Raw genomic sequence first — 26987 nt, forward strand, 5'->3', positions numbered from 1 at the left:
AAAAATACTTTCTTCTTGTGTCCTATTTTTGTTGACGTTGATGGTCGCAGAGCATCGTTGAGTGACACTGTATTGATGGCCGTCAGAAGAAGCAACATGATTCAGATGTTAGGCCTCATATATTAGAGCACAGATCGCTCGGCAAAGGACCCCCTTGATCATCATACAACAGCCTCATCCGTAGGGCTATTAGGTTCTGTCTAGAGTCGTGATCAAGACAAGATGGGCTACATAACATGAGTTCATCATCTCGGGGCTGTGTTCAGATCAAAGATTGGCAACTCAATCATCCAACCTTTTCTTGCCTCGTGTTCTCAAGTTACTGTTGTAGGTATGTTGATCGTTCCTGAAGGCCTGTGCACCGTTGAATGCACGGACGTTTCACCCTCGGACATCCATACAAACGGATACGTACAGGATATCTCATCAATGTCATGAATGTAAATGAGAGGAATGCTGATTGTAAGCATCCACAACGCATTGCTGTGACGATGATGTGAGCTCATAAGCAAAGTACTACAGTTGGCACAACACGAGCAAACGGTCAGATACGATGTTCATCACTATCACTATGGACTGGAAGCAACATGACGAACCCAGATTGCCGAGATACGATAAATTTTATATCGACAGGATAACGCATTTCATAGGAAATCATCATGGTTCGAATCTCTTCACAAAATCTATAATACCATTTCATTCTACATTCCGATACGACCTATCCGTACGTCTAACACTTGTCTATATTAATTCAACTTCTGGCAAAGCAAATCAATCTCCAGCGGATATCGATCCTCCGCCACAGAGGAAGAAACTCGCTACGAACTAAAGTATCAGACAGTACGAGAAGTTTTTATCATCAGCCTAGCAACGCATAGCAGACCACATACATCGTACCATCGGTGGGCCTTACACTTACAACAGAAACGCTAATCATGATAAAACCACCGCCTGTATGATACTCCCATTCCTTAGCTTCATAAATATCATTTAACCTATTACTCATGGTTCCTATATAGGTTGATTCAAGGAAATAGACTAGCCAGAGCATAAAGCCTGTAAAGTAAAGGATGAACAATGAGATCTGCCATGAAGCAAGCATCTTTAGTGCAAATCTTCGGCAACAGAATTTAACAATGAGACTGGAAGTAGGAGGTGATTACTTACCCCGCCGTCGAGAATTAGAATATCCAGAAGCACAGCTATCATACTGAGTCCCATTAGACCTACCATCACATGGTTGAGGGGTAATGCTCTTCCCATTGCTATAGGGAAGATCGAGGTGAGGTTGGAATTGGGTTGAAGATGGAGGTATTCTGCGTTGGGTACATAGGGTATTTTGGTACTGCATTTTGGTGTCCTAGAGTATCAACAATTCGTGAGCTCTGGAATTTTAGATGAATGAGGGGATGTTTCCTGGACCTTGCTGCTAGAAAGTTAAATTACCTGCTGGATAAAAGGAGGTTGAACCCACGTATCATTAAACCACATACAGCCACCACTTGGACCCACACTGATCTTCACATCTATCGAATGATTATTTGCCACATCAAAGTACTTCCCCTCGATTCGAGCGATATCCAATCCTGGGATGTAATACGGCGAGAGCGAGACCAGCAGGAAGGACACGAATGGGAAGACTACACAAGACGAAACGAATGAAATCAGCATGGCATAGGACGGAGTCTATATCGTTGAGAGGAAGATCCAACAAGACATACGAATCACTATAGCTGCACCTATGATGATCAAGGTTATGATCAAAATATCGTACCTTCTTCGAACCATCTTCGTCGTACAGTACGAGCTGGGATGATAGAGTGCAGTATGATTTGCTGATGTGTATATTCCAATCTGAAGCTACGAATCTCACGAACAGCTAGTCTCAAAGGAAAGAGGTTTGCCACTGGGTGAGCTGACCGATCTTGGGGTGTAAGGTTGAATACAGTATCATGCTAATCATATTTATTTATATGTACATATATATATTTCGAAGAAGAAGGAAAAGATGAAGATGAAGGCTATGGCTATGCAGATTGCAAGAAAAGGTACCGATGAGGGAAATATATATATATAGCTCATATTGATTATCTGATGATCAATCACAATCATGTACAGAGGGCTGTGCGTGCCACAGTGCTTGCACCTGGTGTGTTTGATGGTACCTTGACTTTTGGATCTGGAAACACGATTAGTAGATGGTATGTATCGTCATGCACACCAAGCCGTTGGCCATCCTTGTCATTCTTCCTTTGACTCTACAACGAAGCACAAGTCTTGACTGACCATCCAACTCGTTGTAGAAAGTATGACATGGCCATTGCCCCTTGTCCAGCATACAAACCGACATGTGGCATAAAAGATCATCATGGACAGGTACCATTACACACCTGGGCAATGTAACAGAACAGGTGTATAATCGACTCCGCTTTGGAGACAGATATAAGGGCATGTCTGAGAAGATGGTTCTTGCTCTGCTCCTTCAGTATGACATGATCGCTCGACTTAACTGATCGTATTGCGTATCGGCTTCGAAGGATAAAGAAGACCTCGAACCAAATAAACGGAACAAGTGGCATACTCCGCCACTTTGAGTCTCAACCTGAAGACTCGGACCCGAAAACAAAGTTCAAGTGGAGGTCCGTCCATTCATCTCTTCGCTTTTGTTGTTGACTTCCATCCTTCCACAGATAATCTCATCAACGTAGCGTCCAGGTCCAAGCTTCCTCCTACCAGCTGTACCTAGTACTCGTACAATGCTGGAGACCATCGACTCTCTTCCTGCTGTGTTGCAACCATGGCTCACCTGGTTATCCGCCCTCACTCTCGGTCAAATATGGAAAGTCTTGTATAATCCACCTAACAAGTTGAATCTCACTATTGCCTTTCTGGTGATTTCATTCAAGTTAACCTTCTACCTTAGGAGGTATAGAACATGGAGAGAGAGTAGGAAAGTTGTTGAATTTCTTTGGCCAGTACCAAAAGTCAGTTGTTTCGTTCTGGAGTAGCAGTATTCCTGAAAATATCAACTGATGGTTAGTTTGGTTTATGGTGTAGGAAGCAGCTAGAGAATGGAAAGGAAAGATCGTTGACAACCCCTCTTTATTCTCTCATCTGAATGACTCCACGTTGCTGCCACCCGAAAGTGGAAAGACGGGTGGAAAGAGGGAACATATAACTTGTTATGATCCTTCCACGGGAGTAAGTGAAATTCACATTTTACCGAGACTAGGTTACAACAACGAAAGATTGTTGACTATATTTCTATGTATAGTACCACCTCTTGACCCTTCCTCTTCTATCAGCTTCGGAAGTTTCTGATCAAGTAATCAAAGCCCAGTCAGCTCAGAAAGGCTGGGCTAAGACTACGTTTGCTCAACGTATATCTTTCTTGAGAAGTTTGAAAGCGTGGGTATTGAGGGATATCGAAGATATAGTCCGAGTTGCTTGTAGAGATACGGGTAAAACAGGTAGGTCAGCTTGGTAGTAACATGACAAGGGTCTTAGCTGATATGATGTGTGTAGAGGTCGATGCTGTATTTGGAGAAATACTCACCACGCTTTCTAAACTTGATTGGTTCGTCAGCTGTTCGGATTACAAACAATGGATTTAGCTGATGTACTTGGTATCACAGGCTGATCAAACATGGTGAGAAGACTATTACACCATCGGCTAGACCTGGAAATCTCCTGTTAGCTCATAAAATCTCCAAGGTAAGTCGACATCCCTACACTCCCACACGAAACGAATGAAGCTGAGATGACACTTCTTCTCAGGTACACTATTCTCCCCTCGGTACAGTCTTAGCTCTAGTATCATGGAACTACTCCTTCCACAACTTGACCTCCCCAATCCTCGCTGCGCTTTTCGCTGGAAATACAATAGTAGTGAAATGCTCCGAACAAGTGGCATGGAGTAGTCTATGGTTTATAGGGGGTATCAAAGCTTGTCTTAGAGCTTGTGGGCTGGATGAAGATGTGGTTCAGCTGGTTGTTTGTCTGCCGGACGTGGCGGAGACGGTGACCAGGAATAAGTTGATCAAACATATCACCTGTGAGCTTGGTTTCATCCCTTCGGGTATTCAGAAAAGCTGATATAGATGAAGTCATCGGGTCAGAACCTGTTGGAAAGAAGGTAAGCTGGATTGTCTTAGTTTTCGGGAGAACGACAATTTGATAACCAGCTGTCCAGGTTGCCTTAGCCGCTGCTGAGATCATGGTACCTACTTGCATCGAGTTAGGAGGCAAGGACTGCGCTTTCATCTTGCCTGAAACGGACCTAGATTTCTTCTCGAGCACATGGATGAGAGGTGCTTTGTGAGTTGGGATGGTTCCCGTACCACCACTTATCGTGCTAACATGCTTTTCATGCATCTCAGCCAATCAGTAAGTCAGCTAAACGTTGCGCTGTAGTGGGACCAATGTAGCAAGCTGACTGGTGCCCAATCCATTTAGGCCGGCCAAAACTGCATAGGAATCGAATTATTCCTTGTCCATCGATCGCAGTACTCTCGATTCATCGAAATTATGAAACCTCGAGTCAAAGCGCTTCGACCCGGTATCGACGTAGGATCACTCATCTCCCATGCTCCAATCAAGAAACTAGAAACTATCCTTGCTTCAGCTGAGAAGAGTGGAGCGAGGATCTTGGCGGGTGGAAAAGCATATGTACATCCGACTTACCCACAGGCATCATACTTCGAACCTACCTTAGTGGTGGACGTGAATATGAATATGGCCATTGCGCAAGAAGAGTTGTTCGCACCTGTGATGACGGTCGTACCGTATGATGATATTGACGAAGCTATCGAATGGCTGAACAAGAGCAGATATGGATTGGGAGCTGGGGTTTACGGGAAAAATAAGGGAGAATGTAGGAGGGCAGCTGAGAGGCTTGAGTGTGGGATGGTAGCTATAAATGAGTGAGCTGAATTCTGCTCGAGCTGGCTTTGACATATAGCTGACCGCCATTATCTCTTATAGCTTTGTAAGCGCAAAGCTATATATCCAGGTATCAAATGGATTGTCAAGCTAATTGATTGGACTCTACAGGGGGTCTTTTACTTGAATCAGGCTATGCCATTTGGAGGTGTCAAAGCTTCAGGACACGGTAGATTTGGTAAGCACTCATTGGTCATCTTCACATATCCTTTAGGGCTTTGCTGATTCTACTTGAATGGCTATTGCGTTGTTTGTAGGTGGTGAAGAAGGGCTTAGATCATTATGTTCTGTGAAATCGATAACGGAAGATAGGTTCTTTTCGTACATCAGAACAAGTATACCTCCTCCTGTCGGTAAGTCAGCTTCCCATTGTGCTGCCATATGTACGATCATTCAGCTGATAGATAACGTAGACTTCCCGATACCCGATCCAAAGAAAGCTTGGGGTTTCTTAGTGGGTTTGGTCAATTTGGCTTATGCCAGGACGCTCTGGGGTAGGGCAAAAGGCATTGATGGGTTGTTGAAAGGATTGATGTAGATATCTTCGTGAGACATGCACAGTCGGTTGCTTCGGGGCAAAAATATACAGTACGTATGTTAGCATTACGCACGTCTCAGGTACAGTATGCAAACTTATGCCATGGCAGCACGAACCCAATGAACGAGTGACATCGTCCATCCCAAATGTCATGATTCTGCAATCAACGCGTGATGGAATAGTCGATATACATTTTACTTTGACAACGATGTTGATGCGGTGCCCTGGTAACATTCCCTTCAAGACCAGTTTTACTCCGCTAGGATGCGATCTGAAGGCTTGCGTGCTGTTCTCCACGACAATGACACTCCATAAAAAGATCTTCTCCCTCAGTCAGGTATGTGTTCCGATATGTTCGAACTTGACAGTAGAACTGATTATTTGAAACGCACTGTATTACTTCATGTCATACTGTACCTCAGCTTGATTATACCATCTCTTTTTCGAATGGAACGAAACCCATATCATGTGAAACTCGGGCACTCACCTGCGGATTTTACCTTCGACGTGAGTGCTTTGTCAAGATATATACATGGTGAAAATCAATTCTGTCTAGATTCTTTCGCTGGTTTCGCTGGTCTAAGCCTCATGCTGATCATGTTTGAATATGCATCGAGAAAAGACTTGTACACTGAAAATACTCAAGAGTTTACGCCTCGAGAACGTGAACTACCTTTTCAGTATATGTATCTACAAACTGAGTCGCCTTTCCGAAAAACTCGGGCACGCTATGGGTTTTTGACGGGATTTGACATTCAAGCAGTGTACAATGATCGTAAGTTGAGTTTTTGACCATGGACTTACAGTATTGTGTATTTCAAGGCTGACCAGATTGGTGTTCGGTATGTGTTTTGTCAAATGTAGAGCTGTTGTTAACAGCTCTCTTCATAGATGACACAAGTCGACAGACGAAAGAGATGAGATTATACCTTTCTAAAAGGGGGACAAATTCTCTGCTTTTCGTATGCGATGACGAGGTCGTAGCCTATTCTTATCCTACTTCATTTTGGTATCCGGATGTAAGTTCAACCTAAATCACGGTTGACAATTCCTTGAAGAGGCTGGTCTGACATCTCTCGCAGAGACAAATCGTTGTTGCAGGAGGTGTCGACCGTGGTCTCATCCTTGCCATGGTGCTTTGCTTGGATATTCCGAACGCGCAATGATACGTGTAATCTCTGGGAGTTCGTTGGGAAACTCAATCCCCATCGCGATTTTGTATACATTTCGATTCTGTTATCTACATTGAAAAAGCCAGTCACATATCTTCCTATCTTGTTTGCTATAATACCTCTATGTGAATCATGTAAATTATCAGCCATAACCTTTCGGATTATATGAAACAGCTGACCATTTTCAGTCTGAGCCGCACTCACAGTTACAGTCCATTCATTTCTAATCTGCTTTTCGCTTGCCTTTCCTGTCAACATTACCAGTGGTACTCTCTTGAGATGTAGTCTGGTGACGATTGATGTACTTGACAAGACCACTATGTTGCTTTACCTGATACTCATCTAAAATCGATTTTTCCGGGGCCAGGCTGTAGTATTTCAAGTTAAGCACCATTCTTCATGAGCGAGAGGCAGCTAGTTGTGATGACCTACTAGTGAGAAAGAAGGAGATGTCCTGGGGTATTTTGACGAATAAAGATTCGTCCACAATGATTCCCTAACAGTTTCGGCACTTGGTCGGCATGCTCGATCAACTTGAGTTTTTCCTTGGGTATTGCGCTCAAAACACCTATCAGAGCAAGTGACATTGTGCGTCAATACTGAAGCTCTCTGAAATCTTCTGTATACAAACTTACCAAGTTTCCCTATCAGATCGCCATCATTCACAAAGTATTCTACGTCGCCCCATATCCTCCCATTACCAGTGAACGGCACTGGAAATGAATTAGCAGCACCGCCAAATGAATACCAGCTGACCTTTTGCAATATGGCATTGGAGAAGGTAGACAAGAGCTGGGTCTATATAGAATCTGTCAGTGAATTCCCCTAGTATCAGGAGATGGAAGCACTGACAGCAACGATTTGAGATATAATCTGTCCTTGCGAGTGGGAGATCACCATAATCTTTTTGACCTCATCCTTCATCAATCTCCCACAGATGAACTAAACACATTGGTCAGCTCTCACACACGAAATACAAGTTATCTCGCTATCTCACTGACCTTATAAGTCTCTCGAACCATAATCGTATCCAGCTTTAGGTCTCTCTGAATAAGACAGAACAGTAGATCCGTAAAAACCCCGTACGATCGATTGTGTAGCCCGATAATTGGGTGCTGAAGGATTCGATTAAGTTCTGTCATCATCATGGTGACGCTTTCTCGAGGTTTGCCAATTCCATTTATACTATTCAAATTCCTGTCAGCTGAATGAACCATCTTTGCTGCAAGTCACACGAAAGAATACATGACAGACACTCTCGCTACGCTGGATAGGAAAGGCCATTAGGGACGAGCGGTGGATGGGTGGTAGACAGCAGATAGTTATCATAGATCATCAACGAAGCTTCATTAGGATGGTACCGCAATGATGTATAGATCGTGTTCAACATCGTACGGAGACGAAATATCATGGAAATAACTCGGAAGGGAACAATCACGACAGTAAGAGAAATGACACTCACAATAAGATAATCTCATCATCATTCCCACTAAGACCTTCACCTTCGATCTGACGTCCGTCCGAGCACCATCCGATCACCAGTTCGAATACGTCGATCATCATCATAGCGTAGATGGGCACACGAAGCAAAAGCCGAAGGAGAAGATGAACGACAGGAGTAAAGGTATAGATAGAAGCTGCAAGATGATCTGAAGTTTGAAACCTCGCTTCGTGATATCCGGACAATCTCGAAAGGTGAAAAGCTTGGGGAGCAATGCGAAGTTCTGAACAAGAATGAGCAAGTCGGAGAAGATCATCCTCAATGGATCGGTCTTGCTGGAGATAGAAGGGGGATCATTCGGTGCTACTTGCGATACGATATCAACGACTAGCATGTTTGAAGAGGATCTCTCGTCAGCTCGTTGTGGAGAGGAACAGGCGGCGGATTTTGACATGATAGAGTACTGAATGAGCCGTTCAACTGTCAGGTAGAGGTAAAGCTATTGAGATGGATGTCTTTTGTGTCCAGATGGTTTGACTTTGAGAATTAGAGAATGTGATGATTAAAAGAAGTGTATACTTCTTGATCTTAAGTGAAGAAAACCTTTTGGGTTGTTCCTTTTCGGTGTTGCCACACAAGGGTCATAGCGGGAGTGATCCAGCCATCGAGCCAATCAATCGGCCAAATGTCGTGGCCGAGTCACGTCGCCAGTGATCATTACCTTGACGACAGCTTTCCATTATCAATATAACGTCAGCTGAGACCAAGTCACTCGATACATGACCGTGAAATTTCGGTACCGAACTCTGTCAAAGGAAAGCAGATTGTATCGATTGTCAGTGCATGAAGCAGACTCTCGCCAAAGAACGATGCATGTGTATTTCGTAGGTCTGCTATCGTCAATTCTACGGAAGTACAATGTATTTCTGGAGGTGTTCAGGAATATGGGAGTCGAGACCTTTAGATTCCAACCATACTCGAGAGAAGAGACGGGCTTGATATCTGTACAGCGAGTTTAAAGATATTAGCATTTCTGTTTGTTCGTGAAGTTTATCACATTGATCCCCCATCCCCCGATTCATAGAAGACTGCAATGTTTCCATACTTCCCTCGTTCTCCAAAAGATTTCATTATCCCATGTCCAAGCTGCGCTGCACGAACCTCAGCTCACGCTGCCGACGTCACCTCTTCACGAGTGGCAACCACGCTGCCACTCCTCATGCCTCTGCATCTCCATCGTCTCGATTGCAGGGAACAGCACGACCACAGACAATTTTCGAGATCTTAGGGAAGAACTCCCACTCACCGATAAGCACCATCACAAAGCACGGTCACCACCGTACTTCCCTTTCCTTTCTTCTTCGCCAATTCCGTTGCAGCCCACACGTTCAGAGCACTCGACGCACCGACATAGAGACCTTCCTCGTGAAGTAATCTGTATACCATATTGATAGACGCTGAATCTGGGACGTGGATGGCACCGGATAAAAGGGAGAGATCAGGTTGGAGGTTGGAAGTTACTCGTCCTTGTCCGATACCTATGAAATATAGAATAGGTCAGTCACGTAAAAATATATAGCACGACTGGAAGATAAACAGATATCAAGTCGAGCTATAGCGTTACACTCTCGATCTCGTTGATCTTGTACATGTTAGTCCAGACAAAACTCACCCTCAGTGATGGATCCATTACCAACTCTTTCCAATTTTCCATTCTCGACCAAGTTGTAAAGTACACTTCCAGGAGGGTCCGCCAACCAAGCTTCCACTTTACCATTTGATTTCTCGGTCAAGTATCTAGCTACACCAGCAAGAGTACCACCAGTACCTGTTGCACAGATGAAGGCATCTAATTTCCCACCGTTTGTCTGTTCCCATATCTCAGGTCCGGTCGTGAGAATATGAGCGTTTCGATTGGCGGTATTGTCGAACTGATTAGTCCACACGGCGTTATCTAACGATTCGGCATATCGTTTGGCTTGGTGGTTGTAATTTTGGGGATTGTCAAATGCGACGGCTAATATCGATCAAGAGGTGTAAGCACACAGACAAGTGACCAACCTGACTAAAGAGGATTTGCTCACCGGGAACAGGTCTGACATCTGCACCTAACATCCTCAGAAGATCAATCTTCTCTTGACTTTGGGTATCCGGCATGTAAATCACACATTGATATCCTTTTGATCTACAGACATGTGCTAATCCTATACCTGTGTTTCCCGCAGTTCCTTCAACGACAGTACCACCGGGTCTGATAAGTCCCTTCTCCTCCGCATCTTTGACAAGGTAAAGTGCCGCTCGGTCCTTGATCGAACCTCCAGGTGACATGAATTCAGCTTTGGCGAGGATATTGGATCCTGTCTCTTCCGATAATCGGTTAAGTCGGATCTACGAGTTCCATACATCGGTCAGATGGCTGCCTACAAAATAGTGGTTATGGTTCTGATGACTCACCAAAGGTGTGTTTCCTACAGCGCCAACGAAACCTTCAACTTCTCTTCCATATCCAGTGACAGAAGTTGCATACGTCCTTCGAGCGAATGGTCGTGCGACGGCTCTAGCTCGGAACATTCGAGCGGAGAGAGTGGCTACCATCGTGCCAGTGATCCTGCCGTTATGCGATGCTTTGGGCGATGAAGCTGATGAGGCAGTGATGTGATGTATAGACAATATATACAGACAAACAGAGGGATTATCAATTGGTTTAATTTGTGAGATGGATATTTTGGGAATGTTCATCTCGAATCGTCGTCACTCACCTTGGTTTTCAATCACGTCAGCCAGGCACAGTACTCATTTATCTGGAATACCATCAAGTCACGTGATGCGGCGAAAGGAAAGGAGATGAATTGAATCTCCGCATTGTTATTCGAGATTTCCTAGACGAAGTTACTGACGCTCATGATATGTTGGTAGTTCCGAGGAGCATATCATCAATGCATCGACTTCACGGAATCGGTGCTTGTGCGTTCCATTCACCGATATATCGACCGGCATGAGCTCAGTGCTCCGTGCAAGTCGGCCATGTGCCGCTTGCCTTCGCAGACTCCGAGCATCTCAATCGGCATTACAGTCCACCAGCACCTTATCAAGTTCATGTCGACCGTTAAGTACCCTCAGCTTGAGAGTACCATCGAAGCTTCCCTTCAATCGAACTTCAAGGCGACTCATCACGACTAGCATACGTTCAGAAGCAAGAGCAACAGATATCACATCGAAGAAGAGATCATTGGAGATGGGCGTATTCCCTCCGGAACGTATACGGTTAGCTAGCGCGAGCAATTGTCTTGTCCTCCATGAGCTGAAGCAATACATAGGAATCTCTCAATCATCGCTCATATAGATCATGGAAAATCCACCTTGGCAGATCGTTTATTACAGGTAAGTTGCTGCAATTCAATTACCGCTTCTGTCAGCTGACTTCCCGTTCAAATGTAGATGACAGGGACTGTGCCGCCGTCTTCGAATCCTCAATTTCTCGATAAACTAAAAGTGGAGAGAGAAAGGGGTATAACGGTGAAAGCTCAGACGGTCTCGATAATACACGAACATACAGATGGTCAGAAATACTTGATCAACCTAATCGATACGCCTGGACATGTAGATTTTAGTTATGAAGTTTCGAGAAGTCTAGGAGCTTGTGAAGGTGGTTTGTTGCTGGTGGATTGCTCTCGTATGTTTATTTTGGCTCATATATACGAGTACAGGAAATATAATCTGATTGATACGTCTTGTCATCGTAGAGGGCATCCAAGCTCAGACGTTATCGGTGTTCCATCATGCCTTAGAAGCCAACCTCAAATTGTTACCTGTGATCAACAAAGTTGACCTACCGCATGCTTCGCCAGAGGAGACCAGCGAAGAAATCGAAACGTCCCTTGGACTACCGCTCAAAGATCACATGCGTATAAGTGCCAAATCCGGACTGGGTGTCGAAAACGTGTTGAATAATATAATCGATAATTTACCTTCACCTAAGAAATGGGTAGACGATGATGGGAAATTACGAGGGTTGATATTCGATACTTTGTAAGCTTATCCTCACCGTTTACCTTTCAGGAAGCAAAGCTTAGTAAAATACCGCGTGAATCGATAGCTATGATCAGTTTCGTGGGGTTGTCTCGCTAGTTCGTATATTCTCGGGTACATTGAAGAAAGGAGATAAAGTTAGATTCCTCCAAGCTGGAAAGAGGTATGAGATACTGGAAGTGGGGATTAACAATCCTGAGGAGGTGGTGGTGGACCAGCTGAAAGATGGCCAAGTAGGGTGAGTTGTCTTATCTATGGTTTATATGGAAATGTCAACTCATAGTCATCCCACATATAGGTATATTGTCTGTAATATGAAGAATTCTGAAGAAGGTAAGCTAGATTCTGATGACAGCATCGGCATAGGACATAGCTCATCGCATTTGTAGCGTTCATTGGAGATACGATATGCTGGGCAGATAAACCTGTAGTACCTCTACCTGGATTCAAGCCTATGAAAGCTATGGTGAGGTTCACCCAAACATGTCAAGATCGGATAAAGACTGATGATGCCTGTTTCAGGTATACGCCGGTGTATTCCCAATGGACAGCTCGGATTTCCCGAAACTTGAGGAATCGATAGAACGAGTGAGCTACATCTTATCCCGCTTTTATGATTCAGCTTACACTCTATGCCCGTCTGTGACAGCTTACTCTCAACGACCGAAGTGGTAAGCTATCCTATCAACACCACAAAAGAGAACTTCGATACTGACTTCGCTTAGTATCGGTACAACGAGAATCGTCCGCTGCTCTGAGTCAGGGCTTTCGACTGGGCTTCCTTGGTACGCTTCATATGGACGTCTTGTAAGTCTATGTCTTTTGAATTAACGTATTTGTCCTGTGAAGCTTATCTCGCTCTGTAGCAAACAACGTCTGGAAGATGAATATTCCTCAGAGGTGATCGTGACAGCACCTACTGTGCCATACAAAGGTGAGCTCAGATTCAGTACATACTCAGATTCAGTACATACTCAGATTCAGTACATACCAGTGTAGCTGATTTCTATCAGTTGTCTACCTGAATGGTACCGAGGAATTCGTTTCGAATCCAGTTGACTTCCCTGAAGTGACAGATTCAAAATTGCGAGTCAGGCATATCGAAGAACCGATGAGTAAGTCTTTTCTGGGGACCTGTATACCAACATTAAACTGACTTCCTGCCAGTCAATGCTACAATTTTCGTACCAAATGGTGAGTCTCTGTTTGGAAATACCCCATTGCGTCCCCATTTACACTTAACATTACTCCATCGCGGCTGTTCAGTCGAAGCTGACATATTCATGTAGAATACATCGGCGAGATGATGGATTTATGTTCACGATATCGAGGTGTACAACAAGAATATCGTATCTTGGAAAACTCTGATCGAGCGATATTGAGGTATTCATTACCTCTAGCGGAGATCGTGACGGATTTCTTTTCAGAGTTGAAAAGCTCAAGCTCGGGATTCGCAAGTTTCGATTATGAAGAAGCAGGATATCAGCAGTCTAACCTGGTCAAAGTGAGCTTTATGCTGAACGATGATACTCAAATTATAGCTCACGATTTCTGTTTGCTTTTTCCCAGCTAAACATCCTGATCAATGGAAAGCCTGTCGATGCTCTAGCTATGATCGTACATAAGTTCGCTGCTCAAAATGTCGGTAAAGCCTGGGTGAAGAAACTCAGTAAGTGTCCAATCGCCTACATTGACTATCCCTTGTGCTAATGTCATCATGCAGAGGAGGTAGTCCCTCGTCAGCAGTTCGAGCTTTCTTTGCAAGCTGCTGTCGGCGCAAAAGTCATAGCGAGAGAAAACGTCTCTGCGTTCCGAAAGGACGTTACTGCGGGATTATATGGAGGTGAGTCAGCTATTTCTTGCGTTCTGAGCTTCCGGAAGCTGATGATCTTTGGGGAACAGGACACTACGATCGAAAGCTGAAACACTTGAACAAGCAGAAAGAAGGTAAAAAGCGACTTAAGAAACTAGCAGGAAACATCGAGATACCTCAGACCGCGTTCTTTCAAGTTCTTTCTTCCCGACCCAGATCTTTCCACTCGTCAGCTCGATCCTCCTCTTTGGCACTGAACTGCCAAACTCCGAGTATACCTATACCTCCTGGCTTCTCACCCAATAACCTTTTATCAACGTCCTTCTCATCGTCGTCCGCCTCATGGCATAACACCAATGATCCAATCACTCAGAACCTCCCTCAACTCGATCCCGAATCACCGACCATACCTGCGCAGCCAGCGTCTGCACCACCTCCCATTGGTCGATCTCCTATCTCACCTCCGGAAAGATCGTACAAATTGTCTCTAATCGGTAGAATGACTTCCTCACCTCCACCTCCCGAAGTGACCTCGTCCAAGCTATCCGAGGCATTCCGGGAATTGTACACTTCATCTCCCGATTCGCACGTCTTCACTCCTGGAGAGATCCACGAGATCATCTCTGCTCTTCTAGCTCTACAACAAAGGGAAGGTGGAGATCGTAAATTATATGCGGAGCAGCTACAACCGTTATTCAGGGAATTAGAGGATATAGTAGGAGATAAATCGAAGGCACTGAGAGGGATGGAACTTACAGTCTTATCTCAAGCATCACGAATAGAACGAAAAGTGAAAACCCAAGATATAATCAACGCTGAAAAGTCTTTTCGATCTTTGTTCCCTACATCGCCTAATCAGAATGATATCAAGGGAACGAAGAGCTATCAGAGAGGAATCAATCATATAATGTATTTATGCGCTCTGGCAGGACATCAAAGTAGATTTGAAGATTGGTGGATGAAATTATCCCGAAATGAAATATTCCCAGATAGTCACAGTCATCTGACTAGGTGTATTCTAGCCGAGAAGATAGGTAGATTAGAGGATATACCAAAAATCTTAGATGGCGCTTTCGATCAAGCGGATTTAGAGATGAGTGAAGAGAATAAGGGCGTATTGGTCAATTTTGCTATACATGCTTTTGCAAGAGGTCCACATCCACGAGGGGCTGACGAATCTGACGTGGATGTGAATGAGGATAAATTTTTGGAGAGTGCTATCGAAGGATACTCGAAGATTGTCGAATTGGATCAAGGGGAATATCAAAACTTACTAGGCGCGACTACCAACAGAACATTCAAACAAGATGGCCAAGTAGTAATACCTATACCCAAACATTGCAAGCCGACTAAAGAATTATTCGGTCCATTCTTATCTGCTTTAGTTAACAAAGGAAATTTGATAGGAAGTTTGACAGTTTTCAAACACATATTCGAAAATGGCTTCACACCAGATATCAAAGATTACATCACGTTATTCAAGGGATTCGTAACTTATGGTCAATCTGACCTAATCAGAGGAGGCGGAGAGGCATATAGGGTATTTGGGATCAATCGATATGGGTCAAATGACTATGGTAGGAATGTTGAAAGAGAGAGTTTCAAAGATATTTGGGAAAAAGGTTTATCACCATTTACAGATCAAGAGAAATCATTCACTGCTATACCACCTAAAAACCACGGTAGTGATGGGATAAAGTGGGATTTAGAGAATTTGCAAGAGATATATCTATCTTTCTTATCCCTTAGCCCCTCGAGCATGGGAAATAAGACCAAAGGGATAAATAAGAAACAACTTTGGATTATACTGAAAGCGTTTACAAAGACCAGTGGAGGTGATTTACAGATTATAGAGAAAGTATGGAAAGATTTGGAAAATAAGTTTGGAGAAGGAAATGAAGAAGGTTGGATTGAATGGAAGGTTGATAACAGGTTGATATGGGCCAAAAGAACCTTGTATGGTGAAGAACATTAAAGAATATCAGGATTCCGTTTTCGAGGTTGAAAATTATACCACGCATCGTCATATACCTGCATCATATTGTCATTATCATCATGCATAATGGATTGTACGGATTGTCTGTCCAAGATCCCATGATATTTTCAAATCTAGTCCAGACTGTGGGATCAGCTTTTTGTAGAATTACCGACAATCACAACTCTACGTCCTCCTCGTCGTACGCTTCTCTGATCAATCGATAGATATACGATGGAGAGTGATCACCTCTACAAATGTAGATAGAAAGCATTAGCAAGTCAACATCTTAACTTCGGACCCGTATTTGAGTTGAAGGCTTTTTCACTTACTCATTAGTTACAAATAGCTGGACCAACTCGGGTCTTATATAATCAAAATACGGATCAACCACTTCCGTCGACTCTTTACCTCCCCCACCTGCATTACCCGTCGTTCCAATGACACTCCCCGGACCCTGGAAATCTACAGCCGCGTAATCATGGTACAGGTTCCATGCTGGGGCGAACTTGAATTGACCAGTGGTGATGACGACAGGTTTCGAGTGAGTCTTAGCTGCCAGTGCACAGGCCAATGAACCAGACAAGGCGAAAAGACCTCCGTTGGCTAGAACTGAATGAGCACCGAGAATTACTTTTGTTACTCGTGGGAGGATCGCGTGGATGGATGAGTCGGGGATGAGGATCGTTGGGATACCGTGGGATGAGAGTGAGTGAGCGAGTGAATGGCCCAAGTAGCTGGTAGGCAGATAGCCAGATTAGTTTACTCAGTCTGTCTGGTATTCGGTCAAGCGATGATGGAAGTGTCGGCAACGATTCTAAAACGAAGTGTTCACTCACGATGGCGCAGATTCAGCAACTACTACGGTGAATTTCCTATCTCTATAACCCTGTTTCAAAAACGCTTCTACCGTCTTTGAATGACCCATGGTCAGGATGATTTCGCTGATAAAGAACAAGCAAGGCAAGTCAGCTACTTCTACTACTCAATCAGAGAGATCCCCTACTCACGAAGAATGTATATGTTCTCTAGCTCCCTTCGCCACATCCTCATGAGTCGTCTCCAGCTCACCAACAACCTCCTCTATAGCCTGGATCAAGACCGGTTTAAGTTTCGCAGAATGTTTCATAAACTCATCTGAATCTATCCTATTTATACCTGGAGTTTCAGGTACATTATTATGTCTCGTAAATAACGAATTGGTACTTTGAGATAATTGCATATCTACCAAACTTCCTGATCTCTCCAATTGAGCTCTTGAATGACGCATCGCAACAAAGTTGGATAGACTCGTTTGACGAGATAATTGAGATGTAGAAGGGAAGAATTGGAAATCGGTGGCAGTGGATAGGTAATGATTTGACGGAGCACTTAGACCAGGTGTGGTAGGTCCTAAGAAAGGAGTTTCGGGTGCTGAGGGAGGTGCTGAGATTATGTGGGCTGCGGCGGCTGCTCGGTACTCTTCTCGGATTAGTCGGAGGATACGTCGGATGATATTGGTAGCGGCTAGTTCTACGATATACAACATGAATGCCATTAGCTATCAATACAGGTAAGAGTGTATGAGGCAGCTAATATCATTTTTACCTTTAGGATTGGCATCTATCAATTTCTTTCCTATAGACTTGATCAGTCCAAGTAATTCGTCAATAGTGGAATATCGGGCACTTCGGACGACATTCTGTATCAAGGCTGCTGTAGCTAAAGCTACATTAAGTGAACCGACAATTTGCCTATATAGACCGAAGTCAGCTTATTGACCCTGGAACATCGATAACAATCGAGCTGACCTTCGTCGAAGAGAGGTACACAATGCCTCTGTCAGTCTAGCATTCGGATCGTTCGATTTCTGAGATGTCGAAAGAGGAATCAGCTGCACGATTCTGGCATGAGCTATCATGAATCAGCCTACCAAAGTAGCTGACGCGGCCATCCTGATTGTTCCTTTTTCTAGCTGGTGTTCGGATCGATGTGACTGTTTGCGTGTGGCCAGTATACGTTGAGGTCTTTGGGATAGTTTGAAGAGAGGAATAAATGTCGTTTTGTTCTTCTTCGACTTGGGTGCTGACTTGCTGACTCGAGGAAGTTGAGAGTGAGGGGTGTGTGTCACGTGACAATCTCTCCAGGGGTCTGTGCGTAAAGTGAAAGTTAAAGTGAAGATTCGATATTTCATTTTGGATCATCCTCAGAATATTGCTCATATATATACATATACATCCCTCAACAAATCACGACAGACCGACAGGAAACCTCGAACCCCCTCTCATACGTCTTTAGGATTGGTCGATTTAATCATCATGTCCGGCCCATCGCAATCATCGGCGACTCGCATCGTCCAATCCCTCCTATCTTCCCATCCGCACCTGTCCACTCAACAGATGTATCAAGCTGCCACTGAAGGACTACGACCGGTACTGAGGCCTGCCCATGTGCTAGATAATCAAGGCAGGATAAGAATGAAGAGAGTCAGTAATATGAGAGAAGGAAGGAGACCTTGGGTTCCTATGCCCACTGCTCCCTTTCCTGATCATCCATTTAAGAGTGTCAAGTGAGTCCAACATCTATTTCCTTCGATATCGATAGTCCTTCATCTCTCATCAGTACGTAGGCTGTGTGGAATGAAACAGTCATGGACGCTAATCAGTCTGTTGTCATTTACGTAGCTTTCTGAAACGTACCATCCTCGCCTCGCTCGAATCTCAAGGTCTAATCCACAAAGCCCGTATCGAACGTCCTATCGAAACAGAGCAAGAACGACAAGAAGCCATTGCCAATGCAATGCGACTGACGAGGAAAGACGAGCGTACAGCTATGAGGCTGAAGGAACCCGTCCCAATACCTAGAGTACCCAAGACGACAGTAACTGAATTCGCATGGAAGATGGGTCCTTCACCTCAACGCGCAACAGGTCTATCAGAGGTTGATGCTGACCAAATTGGATTTGAGAAAAATAATAGGAAGAAAGATAAACCTCCTCATCAGCTGGAAGAAGGGGAAGAGGTGGATGAAGAGGAACTAGAATGGAGGAAGTTAAATGAGTTGGACGAGAAGGATGATCAGGATTTAGCGATGAGGATGCAACGTGCTTGGGAAAGGAATCGAGGTGAACCCCTACCGTTGGGTACTTCTGCTATTCAGGACGAGCCTGTAGATGAAATTCAGAAGAGATGGGATCAAGCTGTACGACTAGAAGAGAAGTTTTCCGAATCTCAGATGATAGAACAACAGCAGATAGCGGAGCGTCAACAGGCTCGACGAGCTGCGTTCAAATTGGAGAGAGAAAGGAAGAAACAGGAGAGATTAGAAGATCAATTGGCAGGTAGGACGGAAGCGATTAGAGCTGAGAAGAAGAGGATAGAAGCTCTGGAGGCGATCGAGAGTTATGCTAGACAGACTGGTGAAGATGTTAGTGGATGGTATGCCGAATTGGGAATTAATGAAGGTGAAGAATTGCCGGTTAATGAGGATAGGAAGAAAAGGAGAGGAGGTGGTGGATTCGGGTTGAGGAGAGATGCGTAGAGAGATAGAATGGGTTCAGGTCAACAAGAGAACAAGAGTAGATCCAGATCCATTTCATCTGTAAACATTAGTCTGACGTCTTCATGTCTTACATCATTCATATAATTTACATTAATACATCAACATAAACGATCTTCATGTCCCACTTATGACTATGCACCATTCGTGTTCGCGCTCTTAGGCTTGTTACCCTTCGCTTCTCTCCTTTTCTTGAGCATCTCCATTCGCGCCTTCAACGATGCCACCCGAGAATCTGCATCTTCCCTGCGAGTGTTCAAGAACAGGTTAGCTATATGCAAAAAGACTAAAATTCAAGTCACGTCTCTTTCTCTACTACTTGTTGGCAGCTTTTATCCTCATGGACCCTTGCCGTAACAAAGGCCTCCATCCCTTTCTTTTTACTACTCCTGCGAATTAGGAGGACATCAAACTCACTGTGCTCTTTCCTCCTCTTCCAACCTCCTAACAATCTCCTCCCTTTCTTCCCTCTCCAACCTGTCTTTCCTCTCTTGTTCACTCTCTTCAGGTTCCTCTTCTTCCTGTACAGCATCTTTCTGATCATCCTTCGTTGGCGGGGCTATGCGAACTGGACCAGCTTCATAAGATGTTTGAGAAGGTATGATCTCCTTGTACGTCTTTCTCTTCCCATTTATCTGCTTTGTCTGACTTTGTGCTGTAATTGGCGCAGTCGATGAAGGAGTATCATCATTCAATGAAGATAAAAAATCATCCAATTCCGTATCTCCCGTCGGCTGAAGTGATTGTTGAGGTTCGGGAGAAGGTGATCTCGATAAAGGTTTGGGTTGGTTGGAAGAAGAGAAAAATCCAGCTGGTAGTCCTCCAACCCTCCTTCCACTTTCATCTTCATCATCGTCTTCTTCGTTGTGGGTAGGTTGTGTCTTCGCTCTCTTTGACGATTCACCTGGCTGTCCCTGTCCCTGTCCCTGTCCATCGATATCCGCAGATTGCGATAAAGGTCTTTTACTCTTTGTTTTTGCTTTCAGAGCTTTTTCCTGTTCTGCTTTTTCACGTGCGACGGATTGACGATGTTGTTGGGTCATTAAATGGGCATCCCATTGCTTCACTGTACCACCCAAAACATAGTTAGCAAGTGAAATCAAATTCGCTGAGTAATTAGAACGACTAAGGTAACTCACCTGGAACAGCACATATCGAGCATCTCAATATACCTGCATTGTTATACGCTGCGTAAGGATGGGTGATTCGAGATTCGGCTTTTTTAGCTCTTAAGAGTGATTTGGCGTCCATCGTTATGCTCTCCGCTCTGAAATTTCTTCGTAACTGTTCTGTGAATGACTGATGGTACACTTTGAAATACAAGGGTAGGATAGATAGATGGTACAGAGAACGATGAGTTTGCTTTTAACATCCCTTCCTAGCCTAATGAAATTGATCCCGTCCTCCACTTTGACCGTCCACCTCTGCACCTCACACCCCTCAGCGCTTCTTAACTTCTTCCTCTTCTTCTTGTTTTCAGTCACTGAGACTTGAATGTCGAGTGCTCAAGAGAGCAGAGGGAAGAGATGATGAAGGCCATCACCCATCTCATCTTCTTTCTCTTATGCCTCTTCGGGATAGTAAGAGCAGATACGGAAATAATCAACTTCTCACTGCCCCTTCCTCCTCCTTCCCCTTCTTCAACTCCATTCCTCTCCACAAATTCGGATCTCCTCGAGTAAGTATCATCATAAAAAACGCTCACTTGACTAATGATTCTTATCGTTGTGATATCACAGATTATCACCGTCCCAACCTACCATTGTCAATCTCACAGATTCCTCTCCCAATCAATCGTTCATACTGAATTTCCAAGGCTTGGAAAAAGATTATCAGAAATGGACAATCAGAATCTCATGGCCTGGATCTGTAAGTTTAGGATAATCTTTGATTGATTTGAAGTATGTGGATATCAACTGACGGTAGAATGAATAGTCTCCCACAAAGATCAAGATTATACCTCCCGACGAATCATTCCAATTCTCAATAATCGGTTCATCCCTATCTCCAAGGATGTATCATCCACTCATATTCCATGATCTCCCGTACAAACCCGCAGATCAATTCCGTACACCGATATCAATATTACTTGAACCTCTGATACTAGGCGTCATACCACGTACAGCTTTACCCACCATCTATACCATCTTACTGGCCGTGGTGATAACAGGATGGCACATACCTCATATATTGAGGTTGATTGAAAATATAATCAATAAATTGAATGACCAATCTCAAGTTCATATCAAACAGAGTTGATCCATCTATACCGATTACCAGTCATTATTCACCTTTTTCTAGCTATACGATATAATGTACATTTTGTACGTAGATGCATTTGATGTCTTATTTGTGTAATACAAAAGTATCATTATCATACAAAATACCCCACTATCGTACTACTAAAGAAAGGCATTCTCCTTTTTCTACTTTACAGCACAACAGCTTCTTCGACACCTTCTAGTTCTTCCACCTCCTCAGGTGTCAAAACACTATCATCCTTGGTAAGAGAAACATGTGATATACCATTTGATATTTTACGTTGATCATTATTGCTGTTATTATTGTTGATCGATGATCGGATATTCTGTCTATGAGCGATGATTGGCCAGAAATCTTCTTCGTCTGTGATAGTGAACTATATACAAGTAATGGTCAGAACATGTTAGCCGTTAGACACGTCAGAACAAACAAGTATGAGATTGTCAAAGTCTTCTGTGTGATGCACTCACCTCGGATTTCCATTCGAGTCTACCAGGTAAAGCCACACCAAAAGGAGTTGCATCACCTCTATTGCCATTCACACTGTCAAACCTCTTATTCGATATCGATCCTGATCTTTCCCTTGACGCATTTTGGGCCTCAACTCCGAGACCTTGGGGATCACCAGCCTCTTTTTGTTGCCCAAGACCAAACCCGGACTCTCGCCTGGAAGCAGCTTCAATCAAGCATGGTACCCGAATAGGGTAAGAGGATGGCCTTTGAGCGGGAGTTGTAATCGCCGATTTCGCTGGAACATTATTCGCATTGCGAATAGAGGTTGATGAGCCTGGTGAAGAAGTAGTAAGGGAGGACACGATAGTAGAGTTGGTCTTGGAAGTAGTAGCGGGTGTAGTCGCAAAATAAGGTTTCGGAGCGAGTGGTCTGACAATCATCAATGGCTGATTCTGATTCTGATGCGGTGGAGGTGGTGGTTTGAAAAAAGATTTGATACTTTGTTGCGTATGATTAATGGCCTTGGAATTGGGTTTGGACGGCAGCGATGTTTGAGTATTTATGCCCGTCGCCATTGTAGCTACAGAAGTTGTAGCCTTGCGAGTCTTTGAAGCACTGGGTATAGTTATTTGAGAGGGGGAATACGGTTCCTCTTCCTCACTTTCACTTTCACCATCACTACTATCAATCATCATCGCGTTGCTAGGTGAAGATTTATCAATATTACCACTGTTACTTCTTTTACCGTAAGTCTTGATCACCCTTGTAGACCTTCTTTCCCCCTGTGAGGGAGTTTTCTCTTCTCCAGCTGGATGATCCGCAGTAGTAGTCGTAGTAGATGTTGAAGCAATGGTCGATCTGCGCTTACGTTTGTTTGTTGACGAGACAGTCGATGGCGGATCTCGAAGAGCGGCGACTCTGGCAGGTAAGACAACGGGTGGGGGCGTAAGAGACGGTGAGAGTGAATGAGAGGCTCGAGAAGGGGTTGAAAGTCTTGACGAGGGTTGATGGGGTGTATTAGCGGAGGAATGTTTTGGTCTTTCAGCGCAATCATCATGAGGCATCAGCACAGCTTGCACCGCCGCAATGTCTTAGACAATGGTATTGAGAGATGCTTTGAAGCTCACTTTCTAGGTTCTGGAGGTAAAAGTTCATGAAACCTCTTCATCAACTGTTCACCTTCCCTTATTAACAGATCCTTCAACCATTCTTCTCCGTTATCTCTTATTTTCGCTTTCGCTCTACTGATCCCATCTTCCTTTTTGATCTCCCCAATTGTATCAAGCTCTTCATCTGCTTTCGATGGGGTAGGTTGATTCTGATTGGTAAACCTCTGCAAGATTGTGTTGACAATTAAAATCCAATTCAACCTGGGTATATTCTTCAAAAGGTCTAATCTAGATTTCATCTTATACCTCTCAAATTGTAATTTCTCCTTCTCCCTTATACGTTGTCTCCTTTCGAATACTTCGTATTTCCTATGTAAGGACAAGTAATATGAATCGGATGTATCTTCTTCGACCTGTTCATGAAATGATCAATCGATCCAATTAGCTTTGTGACCTATCTCAAAGCAAACCAGAACAAGTCAAGTCACAAGAAACGAAAGTCTTGGGGTTTGAGTTCAAACATGAACCCACCTCATCACCTATCCCCCCTCTTCTCAATCTTTTCACCGGACTGACCGGCCCCTTCCCCTTCCCACCGAGCCCAAAAACAAGTTCTTCTCTCGCTTCTTCCTTATCATCCTCACCAGCTTTTACCATCACCCAATCAGGAACTTCGATCTTCTCTTCTTTACCTAATCTACCTTCTCCTTCTTGGGCTTTTCGCCGACTTGGAGTAAGCGTTATAGTCGGTACATTCACGTCTTGTTGGGTTTTTGTCGTTGGTGGGGAGACATAGGTGAGGGGTAGGGAAGTAAGGTGAATTGGAAGTTGTTTGGGTGGTGTTGTAGATGGTTCACCTATGAATTTCACTACATCAGCATGTAAACCCCCTGCTTTTCATTCCCATCCATGACATTCGTCCGACCGAAGACAGAAGGAAAGAAATCAAGACTCACCCCATCTCTCTAACCAATCAATGATCATCTCCTCAACCTCCCTCATACCTTCCCCACCACCTGCTGATCTCCTTATCCTAGCTGGTAACACCCTTCTTTCCGGTACTTTCTCTTTCTCCTTTCCCTTTCCCTTAACATCTTTACCTATTGACGAAGGTCCAGCTTCATTTTCGTTTTCCGTATCTGTTCCACTGTCTTGAGCTTTTCGAATGGTTTTGGTTCGACTGTTGACCGGAGTAGGTAATGAACGTCGTGGTCGAGTAGAGGTGAGTGGCTTGGTAGGTGACATCCTATCCTCTAGACCATAGTTGGTCGTGACAATTGCTCGGTCGCTGGATTGCCTAGAGGAGAAAGGAAAGAGGTCCAAGTGATCGCGTTGGCTGAGTTGGATGGATCCGGTCACGTCAGATCGCGTGATAAGTCGGATTGAGCTGAACGGGTAGAATGAGATAGGAGATGCAAGAGATGCAAAAGGAAGGAATGGATCAAAAATGGTAATGTTGTAATTTGAACGACAAGTGGAATCGAGATTGGTTGTTAAATTGCGAAAACAAGTCAAACTAATTTATCATCATATTTCATTCCATACTTTATAACATCATACAACATCCATAGTATCGACTGCATCAGATACCATACTAATCAATAGATATCCCATCGTATATTCTACATACTGAAGAACCGTACTCCCTCCACACTTTGTCTGAATCGATTGAATCAACATGCCATTATTAGCTAATCCGTGAGCCTACTCTATCTACCTAACACGGTTCAATCCGACTCTAATCGATTAGACATAACGATCCCAGCTTCCCACACGTATTCAACTCGCTCAATGCCCGTGACTCTCCTCCCGTATCGTACCTGGTCTTCTACTCGGATATAGTTAATGGTCAGATGTGGTGTCCTGTGAGTTTACCCGTAGCTTCATTACATCATCAGCTTCCATCACTCACTGACGATAGTTTTGATTTGAAATGGGATGGGTAGGACTGTAGAGACGTCGAATCAACAGTCAAAGAAGCTTTCGATGCACCTGATAAACCCAGTACGTCGAGTCTCTCCTGCTGCGTTCAAATTTAGTAGGTCGAGGGAAATACGAAGAAAGCTAATTTGGATGGTCATGGTCGTGGGTAGAAGCTATAATATACTGGGTAGGTAGTCTATCAGAGTGAGTCTCATTTCACTCTTTCTCTCTTTCCACTCGTGTATTTTGTCTCAGGTTAATACTGAACTGTGGTGTGTTACCGTCGTTATCGTATAGATGGAGGACACCTAAAAATAAAGCCAGGGTAGATTGGAACGTGAATAGTGTACCTACCATCCTCAAAATTGAGAATGTAAGTTATGTTTGCAGAATACGTTTACATCAACACCATAAGGCTGATCCTCGCTGTCGTGCTGTTGTGCTATGTTCGTAGGGAAAGGAAACTGGTAGATTGGTCGAACAGGAAATCCTTGATAAGAAGAGTTTCGAAGAATTCCTTAAATGATCTTCTTGATGAGAGGAAATGGGAGATGGAATGGTATCGCTCATACACATATATAATATAAAATAAAATGTCGATACATCTGGAGGATCATCTGTCTATGAATAAGCTATCTTATGTCTATGTACAAAGGTGTTCTATATATAATATACAAATAAGTCTTTTTGTCAAGTAAAGGAAAGAAACATTTCGCCGGGGGGTGATAAATCGATACAGTTGTTCTGATCTCCCTCCATCCATGTTGGCGTCAATTATCATGATCCCAACTTGAACGACCCACAAAGTATACTCGAGCTCGTCTCAGATCCTCAGATCCTCGTATCCGCCGATAGGTCCAACTTATGATCAATTTGTTATTACTCGATAAATCACACAAGAATCGCACTAAATCTCTTAGGCGAGCTACCAGGACTTGAATCCCTCGAGCTTGAACTGGCACTTGAGGTCGATGATAGAGAAGGGACTGAAGATGATCTTCGAAGATGGGTTTTTTTGTAGTCGGTCGCAGGATATATATCAGATATCAATCGTCCTCTGGATAATCCATTAAACTGATTCGATAACAAGTCACTCCCATTAGTCGAAGATCCTTCACATTCATCTGAAGGAGTTGGACTCACCTGCTCAAATGGCAGATTCAATCCTAATCCTGAAACATATTTCCTCCTACTCCTTCTATCATCGTTCTTGAGATTGATATTTTCACCCCTCATCCGTCTTCGCTCGTCTGAGTCGTTGGGAATCTTGTCCAATCTCCTCCTGAAGTTATCAGTTTCCTTCTGCCTAATCTTCCACCTCCTTTTCTCTCTCTCATCTTTGAGATGAGCAACGTACTCCGCCTGTTCCTGCTCGTCCGGCGAGAGTGGTTCCGTGGAAGGTAAAGCGGCAAGAGCAAAGGCGAATACCAGTGATGCTAGGATGATGGGCATGGTGTGATGTGGTGCGGTGGTGATCCCAGTCTTTCTGCCAGGTCAGAAATAGGTGTAGGTGATTTGGATGGAATTTATACAGGGTAGGTCTGGTTGCGATGTTCTACCAAATGCTCTTCCAGATATTATCGTTACACAGTGATGTCTTTTATTGAATTTGCGTTGAGTATAGTCTTGCAAGAAAATGAAGAAGCAGTATGTAAGTAGTATATGATGATCAAAACATCTTAAAGATGTTCCAAACAATCGACATCAAACGCTAACATCGAAACTTGACTTGATATCGCACCTTCTATTCTTGCACATGCTAAAAACAGTCGTCGCACCATAAGAATGGTTCGT

At 43.9% G+C, this 26987-nt stretch overlaps 12 protein-coding genes across 12 annotated transcripts; 5 read left to right on the plus strand and 7 right to left on the minus strand.

Annotated features, from left to right (window-relative positions):
• Positions 1-771: 771 nt before the first annotated feature.
• I203_102564 (uncharacterized protein) lies at positions 772-1788 on the minus strand (the record flags this gene model as incomplete). The annotated part of the gene is made up of 5 exons (XM_019146857.1): positions 772-825; positions 920-1084; positions 1168-1360; positions 1475-1640; positions 1722-1788. The coding sequence occupies 5 exons, from the start codon at positions 1786-1788 to the stop codon at positions 772-774; spliced, it is 645 nt and encodes a 214-aa protein (XP_019003407.1).
• A 968-nt stretch (positions 1789-2756) lies between these two features.
• I203_102565 (uncharacterized protein) lies at positions 2757-5479 on the plus strand (the record flags this gene model as incomplete). The annotated part of the gene is made up of 13 exons (XM_019146858.1): positions 2757-2984; positions 3058-3201; positions 3275-3470; positions 3526-3577; positions 3636-3714; positions 3778-4054; positions 4107-4135; positions 4193-4317; positions 4380-4386; positions 4456-4908; positions 5032-5119; positions 5199-5294; positions 5355-5479. The coding sequence occupies 13 exons, from the start codon at positions 2757-2759 to the stop codon at positions 5477-5479; spliced, it is 1899 nt and encodes a 632-aa protein (XP_019003408.1).
• A 1395-nt stretch (positions 5480-6874) lies between these two features.
• On the minus strand, positions 6875-7868 carry I203_102566 (uncharacterized protein; the record flags this gene model as incomplete). Its single annotated transcript, XM_019146859.1, has 5 exons — positions 6875-7019; positions 7084-7219; positions 7287-7449; positions 7504-7593; positions 7653-7868. 5 exons carry the CDS (start codon positions 7866-7868, stop codon positions 6875-6877), a joined length of 750 nt encoding a protein of 249 aa, XP_019003409.1.
• Positions 7869-8997: 1129 nt separating this feature from the next.
• On the minus strand, positions 8998-10687 carry I203_102567 (cysteine synthase; the record flags this gene model as incomplete). The annotated part of the gene is made up of 5 exons (XM_019146860.1): positions 8998-9094; positions 9399-9630; positions 9765-10109; positions 10177-10480; positions 10547-10687. 5 exons carry the CDS (start codon positions 10685-10687, stop codon positions 8998-9000), a joined length of 1119 nt encoding a protein of 372 aa, XP_019003410.1.
• Positions 10688-11087: 400 nt separating this feature from the next.
• I203_102568 (GTP-binding protein LepA) lies at positions 11088-15909 on the plus strand (the record flags this gene model as incomplete). The annotated part of the gene is made up of 17 exons (XM_019146861.1): positions 11088-11356; positions 11410-11473; positions 11531-11765; positions 11836-12121; positions 12189-12359; positions 12420-12454; positions 12511-12587; positions 12644-12709; positions 12771-12792; positions 12847-12928; positions 12988-13055; positions 13135-13236; positions 13289-13315; positions 13411-13625; positions 13691-13790; positions 13845-13964; positions 14024-15909. 17 exons carry the CDS (start codon positions 11088-11090, stop codon positions 15907-15909), a joined length of 3825 nt encoding a protein of 1274 aa, XP_019003411.1.
• A 178-nt stretch (positions 15910-16087) lies between these two features.
• On the minus strand, positions 16088-17842 carry I203_102569 (uncharacterized protein; the record flags this gene model as incomplete). The annotated part of the gene is made up of 7 exons (XM_019146862.1): positions 16088-16160; positions 16242-16646; positions 16749-16853; positions 16920-17421; positions 17497-17642; positions 17700-17758; positions 17822-17842. 7 exons carry the CDS (start codon positions 17840-17842, stop codon positions 16088-16090), a joined length of 1311 nt encoding a protein of 436 aa, XP_019003412.1.
• Positions 17843-18206: 364 nt separating this feature from the next.
• Positions 18207-19428, plus strand: I203_102570 (uncharacterized protein; the record flags this gene model as incomplete). Its single annotated transcript, XM_019146863.1, has 2 exons — positions 18207-18457; positions 18573-19428. 2 exons carry the CDS (start codon positions 18207-18209, stop codon positions 19426-19428), a joined length of 1107 nt encoding a protein of 368 aa, XP_019003413.1.
• Positions 19429-19580: 152 nt separating this feature from the next.
• On the minus strand, positions 19581-20697 carry I203_102571 (uncharacterized protein; the record flags this gene model as incomplete). The annotated part of the gene is made up of 3 exons (XM_019146864.1): positions 19581-19692; positions 19864-20512; positions 20586-20697. The coding sequence occupies 3 exons, from the start codon at positions 20695-20697 to the stop codon at positions 19581-19583; spliced, it is 873 nt and encodes a 290-aa protein (XP_019003414.1).
• Positions 20698-20972: 275 nt separating this feature from the next.
• I203_102572 (uncharacterized protein) lies at positions 20973-21705 on the plus strand (the record flags this gene model as incomplete). The annotated part of the gene is made up of 3 exons (XM_019146865.1): positions 20973-21124; positions 21186-21315; positions 21382-21705. 3 exons carry the CDS (start codon positions 20973-20975, stop codon positions 21703-21705), a joined length of 606 nt encoding a protein of 201 aa, XP_019003415.1.
• A 172-nt stretch (positions 21706-21877) lies between these two features.
• On the minus strand, positions 21878-24515 carry I203_102573 (uncharacterized protein; the record flags this gene model as incomplete). Its single annotated transcript, XM_019146866.1, has 5 exons — positions 21878-22084; positions 22179-23199; positions 23289-23683; positions 23802-24127; positions 24227-24515. The coding sequence occupies 5 exons, from the start codon at positions 24513-24515 to the stop codon at positions 21878-21880; spliced, it is 2238 nt and encodes a 745-aa protein (XP_019003416.1).
• Positions 24516-24948: 433 nt separating this feature from the next.
• Positions 24949-25719, plus strand: I203_102574 (uncharacterized protein; the record flags this gene model as incomplete). The annotated part of the gene is made up of 6 exons (XM_065517130.1): positions 24949-24968; positions 25036-25135; positions 25217-25274; positions 25364-25397; positions 25491-25566; positions 25648-25719. 6 exons carry the CDS (start codon positions 24949-24951, stop codon positions 25717-25719), a joined length of 360 nt encoding a protein of 119 aa, XP_065373948.1.
• A 365-nt stretch (positions 25720-26084) lies between these two features.
• I203_102575 (uncharacterized protein) lies at positions 26085-26645 on the minus strand (the record flags this gene model as incomplete). Its single annotated transcript, XM_019146868.1, has 2 exons — positions 26085-26267; positions 26337-26645. 2 exons carry the CDS (start codon positions 26643-26645, stop codon positions 26085-26087), a joined length of 492 nt encoding a protein of 163 aa, XP_019003418.1.
• Positions 26646-26987: the final 342 nt, after the last annotated feature.

The sequence above is a fragment of the Kwoniella mangroviensis genome (genome assembly GCF_000507465.2).
Source record: "Kwoniella mangroviensis CBS 8507 chromosome 1 map unlocalized Ctg01, whole genome shotgun sequence".
In the NCBI taxonomy this organism is placed as follows: domain Eukaryota; kingdom Fungi; phylum Basidiomycota; class Tremellomycetes; order Tremellales; family Cryptococcaceae; genus Kwoniella; species Kwoniella mangrovensis.